The sequence below is a fragment of the Bos javanicus genome, chromosome 3 (genome assembly GCF_032452875.1).
Source record: "Bos javanicus breed banteng chromosome 3, ARS-OSU_banteng_1.0, whole genome shotgun sequence".
Classification (NCBI taxonomy): Eukaryota; Metazoa; Chordata; class Mammalia; order Artiodactyla; family Bovidae; genus Bos; species Bos javanicus.
The window spans coordinates 110,385,866-110,402,551 of record NC_083870.1 but is presented as its reverse complement, the minus strand read 5'-3'; the positions used below and the strand labels follow the sequence as shown (position 1 = coordinate 110,402,551).

At 38.6% G+C, this 16,686-nt stretch overlaps 1 protein-coding gene across 1 annotated transcript in view; it reads right to left on the bottom strand.

Annotated features, from left to right (window-relative positions):
• Positions 1–15,954, bottom strand: part of PSMB2 (proteasome 20S subunit beta 2) — a 36,579-nt gene extending 20,625 nt beyond the window's left edge. The window contains exons 1-3 of the mRNA XM_061412547.1: positions 15,729–15,954; positions 11,169–11,291; positions 7,274–7,344 (exon numbers count right to left, since the gene is read on the bottom strand). Of these exons, the coding sequence (XP_061268531.1) occupies positions 7,274–7,344; positions 11,169–11,291; positions 15,729–15,819 (285 nt within the window). The 5' untranslated portion in view covers positions 15,820–15,954. The remainder of the gene's footprint in view (positions 1–7,273; positions 7,345–11,168; positions 11,292–15,728) is intronic.
• Between the last annotated feature and the right edge of the window lie 732 nt (positions 15,955–16,686).

Genomic DNA, 16,686 nt, shown 5'->3' with positions numbered 1-16,686 from the left:
AACTTTCAGAGAAGGATGTTAAGTCATTTTTTTCCTAGGAAACTAGTAGGCGCAATGATTCAACATCCAAGTCTTTGTCTCCTTAATGGACTGAGTCAAGCCCTAATGACTGTATAAATAAACTGCTTAAGAGGGCAGCTGTCAGAATTCTTATTATTCTTGGCAGAAAAACACTATAAGCACAAAGTGCTGTCATATTAATTAAGGCATCTGAACTTCAGGGCACATCTGTCCCTGGGCCTCTGGATAATCAAAATGACCACTAAAAGTAGAATGGTGGTATCTCCAATGGGGCAGACATGAGTCACTTCCAACCCTGAGAGATTCCAGTGAGATGTGACTTGAAATGCACATTTTGCAATACCATTGAATGTCCATCTATATGTAGCCATTTAAGTTTTTACTCTATGTTCTATTAAGGCTAGTAGACAAAAGTAGTTAACAGATATAACTCTTGGCCCATAGTGAAAATCCAGCTAGCTGACTAGCTAACTGAGGTCTGGCAGGGAAGAAAACACCTCTCCAGGTCTTAAAAACCATTGACTGCACTGAAACTCCATGAGTTCCATGAGGAACGTCTTGGTATTTTTTTTTTTTCAATTTCCCCGTCACCAAGAGTGAGCCAGCTCTGTCTGTCAAGATGCCCAGGCTGCGTGGCAGCAGTGTCAAAGGCTGCCATTTGCTCCGAGGCACTGCCATCTGCAGCAACACAACATTTTGTCTCCGGAAAATAAACACATCTGCCTTTGCCAGTGTCCTCCCACTGTGCCGCCCATCTGGAGCAGGTGAGCTAGAAGGCAAGCCCGGGCACGGGTGAGATGGGGCGAGCAGGGAGACGAGGCCTCAAGGGAGAAGGCACGTGCAGGAAGAAAGTAGTGCTGTGTCATGTCACATCCTGCTAACCACATTTGCCAAAAAGCTTGTGAAATTACCCTTGTTAGTGATATTTTAATCACAAGTAACAAATGGTTGGTTGCGTTTAGGGGACAAAACCTGCAAAGCCAAGGTTTCACCTGGGCCATCTGTTCACAAGATCACATGACCTCACCAATACCAATCAACAGATGATGTCTTTGTATCAGCCACCAAAGGCAAGAGGACAATATTGTCCTTTGAATAGAAGGCTCAAGGCAACAGGGTTTCTCTAGGACAGGAGCATACAATACCTGCCTACCATTAACCAGAATAAACACACTCAAATTCAGGCCAGAGTGCTGAGACAAGTCACTTCTAGAAATGATTGATACCTGAAATTCTTTCCTATATATTCTTACCCTTTCACTTAAAAAAAAATAAATTCAAGTCTAGTTATGGTCATTTTAAAAAAGGAATTTATTTTTGGCTGCACTGGGTCTTGGTTGCTGCATTCAGGCTTTCTCGAGTTGTAGTGAGTGGGGGCTGGTCTCTAATTGTGGTGCAGGGGCTCCTCACTGCGGTGGCTTCTCTTGTGGAACACGGCCTCTAGGGCACACAGGCTTCATGAGTTGTGGCACATGGGCTCAACGGTTGCAGCTCGTAGGCTACAGAGTGTGGGCTTAGTATATGGGCTTAGTTGCCCGACATGTGAGGTCTCGGACCAGGAATCATATCCATGTCCCCTGCACTGGCAGGCGGATTCTTAACCACTGGACCACCAGGGAAGTCCTAGTTATGGTCTTGATGTCAGATTTTTTTTAAACTGAAGTATAGTTTTAATTTACAATCTTGTTTTTTTCAGATGTACAGCAAAGTGACTTCAGTTATATATACTTTCTCAGACTATTTTCCATTATAGGTTATTTTAAGATATTGAATATAGTTTCCTGTTGTTGTTCAGTCACTAAGTTGTATCCAACTCTTTACGACCCCATGGACTACAGAATGCTAGGCTTCCCTATCCTTCACTATCTCCCAGAGTTTGCTCAGATTCATGTCCATTGAGTTGGTGATGCCATTCAACCATCTCATCCTCTATCACCTCCCTCTCCTCCTGCCCCCAGTTTTTCCCAGCATCAGGGTCTTTTCCAATGAGCCAGAGCTTCACGTCAGGTGGCCAAAGTACTGGAGCTTCAGCTTCAGTATTAGTCCTTCCAGTGAATATTCAGGATTGATTTTCTTTAGGATTGACTGGTTTGACCTCCTTGTACTCCAGCACCACAGATACCACAGATCAAAAGCATCAATCTTTGGCACTCTACCTTCTTTATGGTCCAATTCTCACATCCACACATAACTACTGGAAAAATCATAGCTTTGACTATATAGACCTTTGTCCGTAAAGTGATGTCTCTGCTTTTTAAAACTCTGTCTAGGCTTTTTGTAGTTCTTCTTCCAAAACCCTTGTTTCTTATCTATTCCATGCAGTTTGTTTCTGTTCATCCCATACTTCTGATTTAACCCCTATTCCTCCCTTTCTCCTTTGGCGACCGTATGTTTGTTAACCACATCTGTGAGTCTGTTTCTGTTTTCTATATAGATTCATTTGTATTATTTTTTAGATTTTACACGTAAATGATACAATAAAACAGTTGTCCTTCTCTACCTGACTTATTTCACTTAATAGGATATTCTCTATGTCCATCCTTGTTGCTGCAAATGGCATTATTTCATTCTCTTTTATGGTGGAGTAATACTCCACTGTGTATACATACCACATCTTTTTAAACCATCTGTTGATGGGTACTCGGGCTGTTTCCACGTCTTGGCTGTTGTAAATAGTGCTACAATGAACACTGGGGTACGTGTATCTTTTCGAATTAGAGCTTTTGTCTTTTCTGGCTGTATACTCAGGAGTGGGGTTGCTGGATCATATGGCAACTTTTAATTTTTTAGGGATACTGTTTTCCATAGTGGCTGCACCAATTTGCATTCCCACCAACATATACAAGATTTCCTTTTTCTCTAATGTTCTCCATCACTTATTATTTGTAGACTTTTTATTTTTATTTTTTGATGGTTCTGTGCAGCATGTGGGATCTTAGTTCCCTGAGTGGGGATCAAACCTGTGCCCCCTGCACTGGGAGCACAGAGTCCTAACACTGGACCGTCAAGGAAATCCCTATTATTTTTAGACTTTTTGATGACAGCCATTCTGACTGGTGTGAGTGATACGTCAATGCAGTTTTGATTTGCCTTTCTCATTTCTCTAACAATTAAAAGAATCCACCTGCAATGCAGGAGATCCCCATTTGATTCCTGGGTCAGGAAGACCCGCTGGAGAAGGGATAGGCTACCCACTCAAGTATTCTTGGGCTTCCCTCATGGCTCAACTGATAAACAATCTGCCTGCAATGTGGGAGATCTGGGTTCGATCCCTGGGTAGGGAAGATCCCTTGGAGAAGGGAATGGCTAACCCACTCTAGTATTCTTGCCTGGAGAATTCCACAGACTATATAGTCCATGAGGTCACAAAGAGTCAGACATGACTGAGTGACTTTCACTTTCTAATAATTAACGATGTTGAGCATCTTTTCATGTGTCCGTTGGTCTTGGTCACCTATATATCTTCTCTGGAGAAATGTGTATTTAAATCTTCTTCCCACTTAAAATTTTTTTTTTTTATATTGAGTTTTATGAGCTGTTAATATATTTTGGATATTAACCCCTTGTCAGTGCAAATATTTTCTCCCATTCCGTAGGTTGCCTTTTATTTTGCTGATGGTTTCCTTCACTGTGCAAAAGCTTTTATTTTGATTAGGTTCTATTTCTTTATTTTTGATTTTATTTCTTTTGCCTTGGGAGACTGATCTAAGAAAATATTGCCATAATTTATGTCAAAGAATGTTTTGTTTATGTTCCTTTATAGGAGTTTTATGGTGTCATGTTGCATATTTGGGTCTTTAACCATTTTTGAGTTTATTTTTGTACGTGGTGTGAGAAAGTGTTCTAATTTCACTGATTGACATTTAACTGTCCAGCTTTTCCAACATCACTTGCTAAAGACTGTCTTTTCTTCATTGGATAGTCTCACTTCTTTTGTTGTAAATTAACTGACCACAAGTATGTGCGTTTATTTCTGGGCTCTCTATTCCATTCCATTGATCTATAAGTCTGTTTTTGTGCCAATATCACCTTGTTTTGATTACTATAGTTCTGTAGTATTTGACATTAGATCTTTAAAGCATGCTATCTGGGAGCTGAAAGAAACTATAAAAATTACCCATATGTTCTTTCTCTCAGGGTGCTATACCTCCTGTATCAGGAATCATTCAATTACACTACTTTTCAAACTTTATATCTGTAATTTTCAATATGATAGCCATTAGCCACAAGTGGCCATTGAGCACTTAAAATGTGACTAATGTGACTGAGGAACCAAAGTCTTTAAAGAAACAAAAGTTTATTTCTCTTTCAAAGTTCCAGAGACTCTCACATAGGAACTGAATTTTAAATTATATTGAAGCAAGTTTTTATATTAAAGCAGAGTTGATTTACAATACTGTATCAGTTTCAGGTGTCTAGTATAGGGATTCGATATTTTAATACATTATACTCCATTTAAAGTTATAAAATAGCTACATTTCCCTGTTTTACAATATATCCTTATTGCTTATTTATTTTATACATAGTAGTCTGTACTTCTTAATCCCATGCCCCTATCTTGCCACTCCTCTCTTTCCTATCCTCACTGGTAAGCAATAGTTTGTTCTCTGTATCTGTAAATCTGCTTCTGTTTTGCTATATACATTTATTCTTTTTAGATTTCACATACGAATGGTAACAGAGTATTTGTCTTTGTCTGACTTTTTTCATTAAGCATAGTATGCTCTAGGTCCATCCATATTGTTGCAAACTGCAGGATTCCATTCATTTTTAGGGCTGAGTAATATTCCACTGTGTGTGTACACACACCCCACATCTTTTTAATCCATTCATCTATTGATACATAATTTCAATTATTTTAAATTTAACTAGCCATATATGACCAGTAGCTACCATGCCAGACTATGTCAATCTAGAAAAAAGCTGAGCACATAATATATGATCAATGTTGGTTTAATTCTATTTTCCTTATTAATAGCACTCTTTACTAGCAGATTGTTGAACTAAAATATAAAATAGCACAAGAAACAATCTCCCATAGGAAACTATCAAATTGCTTCTTTAACCAAACAGTAACAGCACCATAAAAATAAAAGTTTATTAATTTATTTACCAAATGAATGTATTAATTAGGTATATGTGTCATACACTGTGTTAACAGCTTTGTATGATTACCTCATTTAATCTTCATAGTAACTCCATGAAGTAGGTACCATTATTTTATAAGGAGGGAAATTAAGCTTAGAATTTGTTCAAAGACACAGCTAGCAAGTCAGTGGGCAAAGACTTAAACCCAGGGAGTGTAATTCCAGATACTGTGTTTAACCAATAAGCTAAACTGTATCTTAAAGAACCAATTTATATAAGATTGGCAAATGGCACAGCACATAGCAAACTGGAGATCAAATAATTTGAGCTACAGACATGAAATTATGCATGGTAACTGGCTGACTCAAATAAGTATCATGTGCCAAATGGTGTGACTATATAAAAATGCCAAATCTAGTGATTTTGTACTTATTGGGAAGACTGAAAAACCACATCACCTTTCTCCTCATAAAAAAAAAAAGCCTGAAATATGAATTAGTATTTTAGAACAATCTCATTTGATTGGAAGGTGGCGGAGCAGGGATTGGATCTAGAAGCACAAGGCAGAGGTAATCAGTGTCTACTAGAGCCCCATGTCACTGTCTACAAGGGATATTTATTTGTTAAGACATCAAACATTTCTGCTAGGAGATTAACCGGATTCACTACATTTGCATAAAGCACACTGCCACTCTTATCTCCATTCTAAAAGGAGCTTAACTCACTTAATGTCTGTAGCATTTAAGACAAAGTGTTTATTGTGCCCAAAGCTGGAATTCTTATTCCAATTCTGCCTGGCAAGTCAGAGGGATATTTTACACAGCAAGCCACAGTATACTCGCTATTGAATACCACAGGAACTTCTAAGAAGCAGGAAAGGTTGTCTCTGATCCATTTACCTCTCTTGGGGAACAGTAAATAAGAAAGGCCACTGATCTTTCACCCAGATTAAAACAATGTATACAAATTTATCCCCTCTACCCAATTCATCCTGGTTTTAGCTTCTCTTCAAACTTCACAATTTTTCACATTGCACAAACTCCTTGGTTGAAGCTAGCAAAGAGAGATTCTATTTACTGAGAAGTTCTCAATTCAGTATTAGACACTAGAAAATAAACTGCTTTAAAATCTGTAATAAGTAACAAATCAAAACCTGTACTTGTTTTGATTTGTCATAAATCAGCTTAAATAAGTACAGATAAAAAAAAAAAGTATGTTCTAGAAACACTACTGAAAAACCAAGTAGCTGTCAAGGCAGAAGAGGCAAGTAATTATTGTACCATTAGTGTAGCTTTTGCCTGACCTGCTGTGTGACCTGGAGCTAATCTCCTTGACGCTTTATGCTTTTCATTCCTATCAGTGATAGAGAATTAACTACTATATATCTCAGCAGACTAGTGAGTAGATTAAATTATTAAGCAAAACGCTTTGGGCAAAAGTCATATGGATGTTAAATATTCTGATTTACAAGCACTCATTATCCTAGCACTCCTGTGGGGTTAGGAAGTTATCAGGATTTCATAGATGAGTAAACAGGCATGGGGTAAAGTCACATGGCAGAGCTCTATTTACTTAGTCCCTGTGGGAAGAGAATAATACACACCTTTAGCAATCATAAACTTTCTTGCCACATCCTACACAATCTTTAATACATTCAATCCTCTTTTCCCCCTTTCTTTTTTCATTGAATCTTTAAGATGTTGCATCTTTTAACGTGCTGTCAATGGAACAAAGACAGTTCTAAGGTAACAACAAGGCTAGACTAAGTGAAGAGGAATATTCTGTGTGCACTGGCAAGGAGTCACAGAAAGACACGGCTACTCTCAAAATAAAATGTGTATGTAATAGTGTTTTAAGGGTTCATCTCCACCACCACATAATCCAACCACAGGAATTAAGAAACACGGTTTGCTGTGAAAACACTGAAAATTAAAAGGCCATTGCCAGACCTTCCTGTTGGTGTACCCCCTCCAAATTCTCTGCAACTGTTATGTTCACCCTCTGGGCTTTAATTAGCAACTATGCGGAAAGAAAAAACAAATCCCACAAGACTGAAGAATAACAAGTAGCAATAGGAAGGGCTCAGAACGGCCATTTGGTATAACAGGAATAGACAAGAAGCATAGATTTCTCTGTTCCTAAGGCTGCTTGCTGTATTGCTTACCCGACTCCGAAGATAGTCAGCCAGGTTTCGGCGAGTGAAATTAGCTGCTGCCGTGGGAGACAGTTCATAACCTGGTACAAGAGATACATACTTGTTGTCAACAGTTGAAAAGTGAAAGTGAAAGTTGCTCAGTTGAGTCCAATCTGCGACCCCGTGGACTATACAGTCCTTGGAATTCTCCAGGCCAGAATACTGCAATGCGGGAGACCTGGGTTTGATCCCTGGGTTGGGAAGATCCCCTGGAGAAGGGAAAGACTACTGGAGTGGGTAGCCTTTGTCAACAGCTGGGAAATAGCTAGTTAGTACTGGCAGTGATTACTGGGCATAAAACAGAACCAAGGTAACTATTCTACAGTGAGATTGAATTCATCCTCCTGATGAAGCTATTCATTCAGCAACAGACTGTGGTTTCCTCTATAGAAGGAAAGAGGTACAAATATATACAGATGTTTTATATATATATATAAAAGAAAGAGGTCTTGAGATGATAATGTTTTTAGTTTATTTTAAAAAGATACTGGGAAAGAGAGGCTGGAAATTAGAATAGCCTCAGTCATACTTTATAAGGTTTTCTTTTTTTTAAGTGAAGTAATTTTATTAAGAAGTGTAATGTGATTTTCAAAAGCACAAGCCACAGGGAAAAAATTGCTTCTACAGCTATCTGTAACATTTTAAAGATAGAGGCTCTCCAGCATAAAACCTCTAAATAAAGTTGTAATGTCAAGCAAAGTACAGCCCAGAGGCATGGCATCAGATGTGCCTTAGTAACACACTCTGGACATTAACACTCCACCATAAAATGGGGCTAGTGTCAAAAATCACAAGAATGACCCACAACTCAGCAGACCCACAAGAAAATGCCAGCTTGGAAAGACTGCATGTGATTATTTCCTACAACATTCACAATACCAGTGTCACATCAGGTAAGATGTAGATTAAAATTCTAACAAATATTTACTGAACAGCTATTATGTTTCAGAGCTTACACTAGGTGCTTTCACATATATTACTGAATTTCATCCTTACAAGTCTATTAGTTCACGTTAAACTATAATGAAAACAACTCTGAACAAGCAGGAATACTTGTTGATTCTCTATCTAACTCACTAAACAGTGCTAAGGATTTCACAATTATCTTAAAAGGCAGAAAAGTCTGATGCCTGACCATCTGCATATAGATTTTTTTTCTTTCCCTTATTTTGGCTCAGTTATTGAGTCCCTTGGACTAAAGGAGATCCAACCAGTCCATCCTAAAGGAGATCAGTCCTGGGTGTTCACTGGAAGGACTGATGTTGAAGCTGAAACTCCAATACTTTGGCCACCTGATGCAAAGAGATGACTCATTTGAGAAGACCCTGATGCTAGGAAGGATTGAGGGCAGGAGGAGAAGGGGACGACAGAGGATGAGATGGCTGGATGGCATTACCGACTCAATGGACATGAGTTTGAGTAAACTCCGGGAGTTGGTGATGGACAGAGAGGCCTGGCGTGCTGCAGTCCATGGGGTCGCAACGAGTCGGACACGACTCAGCTACTGAACTGAACTGACTGAATTTTAAATGCACAAGCTATATTGTGTAGGGTTACATAGACAAACTGGAGAAGGCAATGACACCCCACTCCAGTACTCTTGCCTGGAAAATCCCATGGATGGAGGAGCCTGGTAGGCTGCAGTCCATGAGGTCGCTAAGAGTCGGACATGACTGAGCGACTTCACTTTCACTTTTCACTTTCATGCACTGGAGAAGGAAACAGCAACCCACTCCAGTGTTCTTGCCTGGAGAATCCCAGGGACGGGGGAGCCTGGTGGGCTGCTGTGTATGGGGTCACACAGAGTCGGACACGACTGAAGTGACTTAGCAGCAGCACATACACAAAATATATTCGATAGGTAACTTAAGGAGTTTTAAGGGCAATTTTAACCATATACAATTTGTGTTTTATGCACTGACTTTAGATCCTGAGAATTATGTAACAGAAACTCTTGTTTATTACTCTGCCCTCTTCTGGGCCAGGACAGGGAAGTATTGCTCTACCAACTATACTTCAGAAACACTGGGATCCTTCATGGGGGCCATGCAGACAACGAGTAGTCATTAAAAATAATGATTAAAGTATTTCACACACGGCACTCTGCTCAGTGTTACATGGCAGCCTGAGAGGAGGGGAGCTTGGGGGAAAAAAGACACATGTACATGTGCTGCTGAGGCCCTTCCCTGCTGCACCTGAAACCAGCACAGTGTTGGTAGTTGGTCATATCCCATTAGGAAATAAAAAGTTTAAAAACCAGTATTCTAAACTTGCTTAAACCTAAATACCATGTACTTTAGGTTTCTTAATGGCAGGAACTGAGCCTTATTCATCTTTGAATTCTCTGTGATATTAGGCAGAAGGCTTAACGTGGATAAGGCCCTCAAAAATATTTATAGAACTGAATGCATGATGCTAAGCTTGCCACCTAAAATCCATACAAATGGATCATAACCAGTCACTTTACACATACAATTATATTAAAATTAAGCTCCTTAATTTATACTAGTTCTATAAAATTAAGGTGAAAAATGAAAGTATAAGGAAGAAAATCTCTAGTTTTATAAAAATGTATTTTGTTAATCTACCTTCTCTCCCCACTTCTAAGAAAAGTTGTACTGAAAGTCTTTAAAAATTCTTTCAATATTTAATTATTTTAAATATTACTTATTAAACATTGCATCTCCTAGCTCTAACATATACATATATAGTTTTCTCCAAAAATGGGCTTCATGATTGAGTAAAATAGCAGCAATAAGAATCAATGTCCCTAAGTTTGTAAAGAAACCATTTATTGCACATCTTGAGGTTCATTTTCATTTTTGACATATTATATAATATTTCACCTTTCTATAAGTAAAATGGGGAGAAGGAAATGGCAACCCACTCCAGTGTTCTTGCCTGGAGAATCCCATGGACGGAGAAGCCTGGTAGGCTGCAGTCCATGGGGTCGCACAGAGTCGGACACGACTGAAGCGACAGCGACAGCAGCAGCAGCAGCAGCAGTATAATAGTATTATTATACTGTGAAATAAGTAACTGGAAGGAAGGTTCTTTTCTGCTGAAGCATCACTATAAACTTCCTTGGATCAAAGGGCTAGTGGCTATTATTTCACAGGAAGGCTTTCCCAGTGGATAAGAGTTTATTAGCTCCAGAGAGTTCACAAAATATCTCACAAAAATTCTAATTATCTCCCTAGACAAGAACCTACCAGAGAGGCAAGGCAGAACCTTTTTATGACATAGTAAGTCTCCTATAATTACACAGAGTCTAAAGTTTACAAAGCATTTTCATACATACTATTCATTAATATTATTATAACAATACCATTTATTTATTTTTTGACTACGCTGCACAGCTTGTGGGATCTTAGTTCCCCAACAAGGGACTGAATCAATTCCCTCTACAATGAAGTACAGAATCCCAACCATGGGACTGCCAGGGAATTCCCAATAATGCCATTTTAGTGATAAGGAAAGTAAAGGTCCAGAGAGGATAAGTGATTTGTCACATAAAAAAACAGTATAACCAAGTTTAACTTAGGTCTTTTAGTTCTGAGATTTCGTACATACTGTAGCTCAAGTCACATTCTCTAACACTTAAAAATCTCATATCATCATGCTCATTTTTCAAGGTGGGGTTATTTTTATTCCCCATGTATCTGTGTTATAATAGTTCTCTTTTCTGCTCTGGGATTTTTGTAGAAAATCCTTAGGACCAGAAGGAGGATCTAACTAAGGCTTTAAAAATAGTAAGACTCAAATAAAAATAAGAGCACATGTATAGAACTGCCAGTATAGAATATTCTCTTTCAGTACACTTTAAAGACAAAACCACCAGAGCCACATTCTAAGTATTACCCACCATTTCGCATCTTATAGAGCTGCACGTTTTTCTGAATATATTCTGCAAACTGTACAGTGTCTCCAGCCTCTCCAACACACAGGAGTAAGATTTTTTCACTCATCTTGAACATCTTGTCATGATCTGCTCAAAGGAAAAACACACAGTGTTAGAAATTTTATCTTAGCAGAAAATTATTCTTATTACACAACAACTACAAACAGGCTTATCAATTACCATATTGAATTTTATGAAGAACTGTTTTATGAAGACTTTGATGGGCAACTCTATCAATTACTTTCTTTCACTCTCCAGGTTAAATTCATTTGCATATTTTATTAACATCAATTTCAGGTGGAGAATATATGTAAAAGTTGATAACTGAAAATACACATAAAAACATTAAGGCACTTGAAATGCAATGAACAACAACCAAAGAAACTGAAGGAATCAAGCCAGTGGCCATTATCTTTAGGCTCAAGATTCCAAAATCCTGAAATGTCTCTACAAATATGAATGCAAATTATTATATAAACAAAAGCATATATGAAAAGAATCAATGCTGCAGTTAAGAAACCATCTCAAGGAAGAACAAAAAATCAACTAAGAATATAAATCACCTAAAAAAGTAAACCAACTCCATTTACAAAGCAAAGAGAAAGTTACAATGAGTGCCAAAGCAAAAATCCTAACAAATAGTGCACTAAGCTATTTAAAAAATACCTCAAAAATCCCAATATTCTAATCTTATCTAGCTGAACCAGACACATTCAGATTAAACAGATAAATAAATATTCAGATAGAAATTAGTGCCCAAGGAAGAAAACTCCATATTCAGTCCATAGCTTCAGAAAAAAGCTAAATCTCCCTATCTTACTCTCACTTTCACTTTTCATTTTTCAAATAGTGCTGAATAATCTTCGCTGGGAGACATGCTTCCTGTTTGAAAGCTTTTGAAACATCAAAATCTCTTTAACAGGATTTAAAAAACAAATGCTATAGTCAAATACTTCACAAGTATTTGAGAACTGGAGATACCAGTAATAAGGTTTCCTAGACTTTAGGGGGGAAATGCACATAAAATGCGCCTGTAGATACTATCAAGCTGCCTTGAAACTCCTAAATTGAAACACTTTTATTTGTTAAAGGCTACAGGAGATTTAAAGACTATGACTTTAAAGATTTAAAGACTGTTTATGAAAGAAAAAATTCACATATAGATAAATCTCTATGCAAAGAAAAAGAACCAAAAGAGTATTAGATGCCGCTAGCATCTGAGTTCCTGCAGTTGCAGAAGTATGGGCAATTTTTATTTCTTTCATTATGCTTATGAATATTTCCTATAATGTTTATACTTCATATGCATCATCTTTGTAAGAAAACACTACTTACTATGTTTATTGTCATAATGAGAAAAAAGCTTCATATCGGGCGGGGGGCCTTTTACAAAGAATTTATGTTATACTTAGAAGAAATGCTAAATTTTGAAACAGTAAACTCTTCAACTGTTCAATTTTGAAATGAACTTAATTCAAGGCCAAAATAAGTGTTTTTTAAACATGCATTGTATAGTGATTGGTGAAGGGGGTATTAAAAAGAAAAAAAGAATATGCTAACGACTCCCTAAATCATGCAGCAAACAGGCTATGTAGCTCAAGGCAATTTCTGATCCTTAAAAAAGAACACACAAGATCCACATACAGGACACAGGTGGACAACAAAATAAACAACGTAAGCATACAATACTCTAGACTGGAACCCAGGAGATTTTCGTAGTCTGGGTTGAGCAAGTCTGCTGCTGCTGCTGCTGCTAAGTCGCTTCAGTCGTGTCCGACTCTGTGCGACCCCACAGACGGCAGCCCACCAGCCTCCCCCGTCCCTGGGATTCTCCAGGCAAGAACACTGGAGTGGGTTGCCATTTCCTTCTCCAATGCATGAAAGTGAAAAGTGACAGTGAAGTCGCTCAGTCGTGTCTGACTCTTAGCAAGCCCATGGACTGCGGCCCACCAGGCTCCTCCGTCCATGGGATTTTCCAGGCAAGAGTGCTGAAGTATTAAAAAATTAAATTAAATTAAATTAAAAAAAAAAAAGAGTGCGGGAGTGGGGTGCCATTGCCTTCTCCATGAGCAAGCCTAGTTGAGCTCAAGTCTGAACTTGAGCAAATTATCTGCCCTTTCTAAGCCAGTTTCTGAGTGTGTAAAATGAAGATACTGTCACCTACCCCTGCCTAACTCATAGGTGGGGAAAACTGTACACGTACAACATTATCATACTCAGTGTGAGACAATGTAGTTCAGATTATACATGCTACAGGAATTCAGGGGGAAAAAAGAGCAATCTGTGTGAGCTGAGGTACTGTGAGAAATTTAAAAGCAATTCTATACAGGCCAGAAGATAAGAGAAATAAAATGTGGCATATAACCAAACTGAAACATTGTGCCACTTTAACAGGCAAGCAATCTCTGGGAAACACCTTCTCTATAGTATCAAAATATCTTACAGCAACAAACCAAAAAACTGATTGGAAGCGATACTCTCATTTTATACCAGAAGAATAATGAATCGCAAAAGGTTAATTCATTTTCAGCCTACCCTACACAGTTTCTTCACGAAATGAAAAGGAAGAAAAAACTCCTTACACAATTCCAAAGCTTCTATCATAAACATTTTTATATCTGAAAACACCATAGGGAAAATTAGAGCTAAATACAATTATTTTCAACCATTTTTAAAGAACTAACTCAAATTTATCTTCCTTCTATACCAGTGATTTCTCTGAATACCATAAGGATTTACTTTTGAAACCATTAATTTAAAAGCTAACCTAATACTCATTGGTGATACTTCTTTTTATCATACAAAATCATCTTGTAATATTTATTTCCTGGTTTTCTTAATGTCTTAGACCCCTGAATGGATTATACCAAATACACTGCATACCCTGTAACACCTAGAAGCACTGTGTATGTAAGTGGGCTTAAAACACATTCTATTTTTTGAAGTGGCTTCGTATATATTATTGTGAAGAAACAGAACACCTATAAATGTACTGAATTTGTTACTGCTAAACTACTTCATGCTAAACTCAGTTGCATGTCAAAGGCCTTAGTATTCAAAATAATGGATAGATTTACCCTTAAAAAACAAATTGACTCCTTTGGAAAACATGGTTTACCAGTAAAACTTCTACAAACTAATCATGGAATTTCATAAAGTAATTTGACTTAAGGAACATGATCCACACCATAAATGTTTAACCGTTTGACAATTTTCCTTTCCTTAAGCCAAGAATGAACTGTTACCTGCCCTCAACGCCGTCCCTAGTCTCTACAACTAGAGATAGTTGTAGATCCCTTCTTCCTCTGGAGTAGATAAAAGCAATCTCTGCTTTCTCTGCACTACCTGAGAAGTTTGGATGTACTTTTCATACGCAGCATCATTTTCTAGCTTGTGTTATAATTATTTGTACATATATCTGAATCCCTTATTAAACTGTAACTTCTTTTTTTTTTTTTTTAAACTGTAACTTCTAAGATAAGGGCCACATCTTATTTTTCTTTGCATCCCTTCAGCACCTAGCACTGTAACAGACATATAGGTGCCCCAAACCTATTTGTCAAATGAACATTAAATCATCTGGGCCAACAGATAATACTTTTTCAAAAGTAGGATATCTATGAATCGTGAAAACGCACTCTTAAGATTCCACAGACAAGCAACCAAAATCTTTCAAAAATATGCAGTCAAACCGCACAGGTCTGAACCTGGGTTCTGTCACCTGAGGCCTTAAGCAAGTTTCTTAACTTCTATGCCTCAAAACTGTCAGTGTGACAGCATCCATTTCAAAAGGTTAAATAAATTAATGTAAACTGCTTAAAATAACATGTATACAAGCACTCAGTATGTTTACTACCAAGTATCTGTCATAGTGTTAAACATCTGCACAAAACTTTTTCAATTCAATCCTCTCAACAAGCTTTTGAGGTTGGTGTTACTAACCCTGATTTAGCAGATGAGGAAATTTGGGCACTGCGCAATAACTTGTTCAAAGTCATAAAGCAAATGAGTGACGGGGCTCCAGTTTCCTAACTCCACTAGCTACTCAAATACAAGGAAAAGTAGGTAGCCAGTGCCCTGAAAAAGAAGGATCAGAGCTAAGACTAGGGAAAATACAGACAGTGGAAGGGAAATGGCAGGTTTCTAGTCCCACAATCTCTCACTCTCCCCAGGATCCCACCTTATGCTGTCACAATCTAACCTCTTCAGCACCGACAACAAGAAATTTATCAGAGACTAGAGGGTCTAGGAATCCTGGAGCCGGGCTGGCGCTTAAACCCTTAAGCAACTCTCGCCTAGCAAGCATTTATCTAAAGCTGGAGCACAGTACTGACCCAGGAACCCTGGGAGGAGACAAAGTCAAAGCCCTAAGCCCGTCCCCTAATTCTAAAACTACTTAAGAGCTGACCAGGGCAGTCGGGGTTCCATGCCCAAGACCTCCCCGGTACTCACCCAACCTCCCACGAACTCCTCCCGGCTGTCCCTATACCCAGGCCCGGCCTGGCCTCCCCTGCTTCCTCTCACCATCCTTCATCTGGACAATATTGCTAGCAGCCACCCGGTCGGAGGCGACAAGGACATAGTCGGGACCCTGGATGCCGATGAGGTACTCCATGGTGGCAGGAGGCCGGGGAATGCAGGTTCAATCGAGCGCGGGGCTGGCCTGCTTCTCCGCCTCACGGGTGAGACAGCACCTCCGAGCAGAGCTCCGCGCGTCGCAGGCCCCGCGACAGTCCCGGCCACCGGCGCTCCCGGATGACGCACAACTGTCGCGAGAGTTTGGAAAGTGGGGGTGGTGTTTGGTGGATTAAACGCTGCTCTCGGCTTCTGGCCTGTTCCGGTCTCTTGAGATCCAGGCAGTACGGGGTACTTGTCTTACGTAATCTTACGTAACTCCTAGTTTCTTTCTTTATAATTGGGAGTTTGAAACTCGCTTGAGGAGGAGATCACGCGCTGTATACAAAGTGCCGAGCACATGCGTCTGCCAAAAGGTGTGCGTCTTTAGCTGGCAATTTCCCTTCGGTTCTCGGTAAAATAGCTCCTGAAACCCCTTTCCTGCAAGCTAGATTAGAGAAAAATAAACTTGAAATTTGAAAGAAGCCCTTTTTACAGGCTTCATAATTGTAAAATATGACTGAATTAAAGATCTAAACATGAAGACAAATAATAAAAGATGTTTATGTTCTTCCAACCTCAAATTATATGTAGTTGCTCCCTCTGATAACAGTGATTTAAAGGGAGCACTTTCACTTTTTATTTTATACACATCTATATTATTTAAATGTTTTACAGTGCTCAGGTATTACTCGTAAGTTAATAGGAAAAAGTTCAGCCATCCCTTTACATGTTTCAGCCATTCTGGGGAAAGTTAATATATTCCATGATTAGTTTCTGATATTTGAATGGTTTCATAATTGAGTCTTCATACTAATCATACTAGCTTATTCAGAAATGGAAAACTGGTTGCAATTGTATCTCTAAA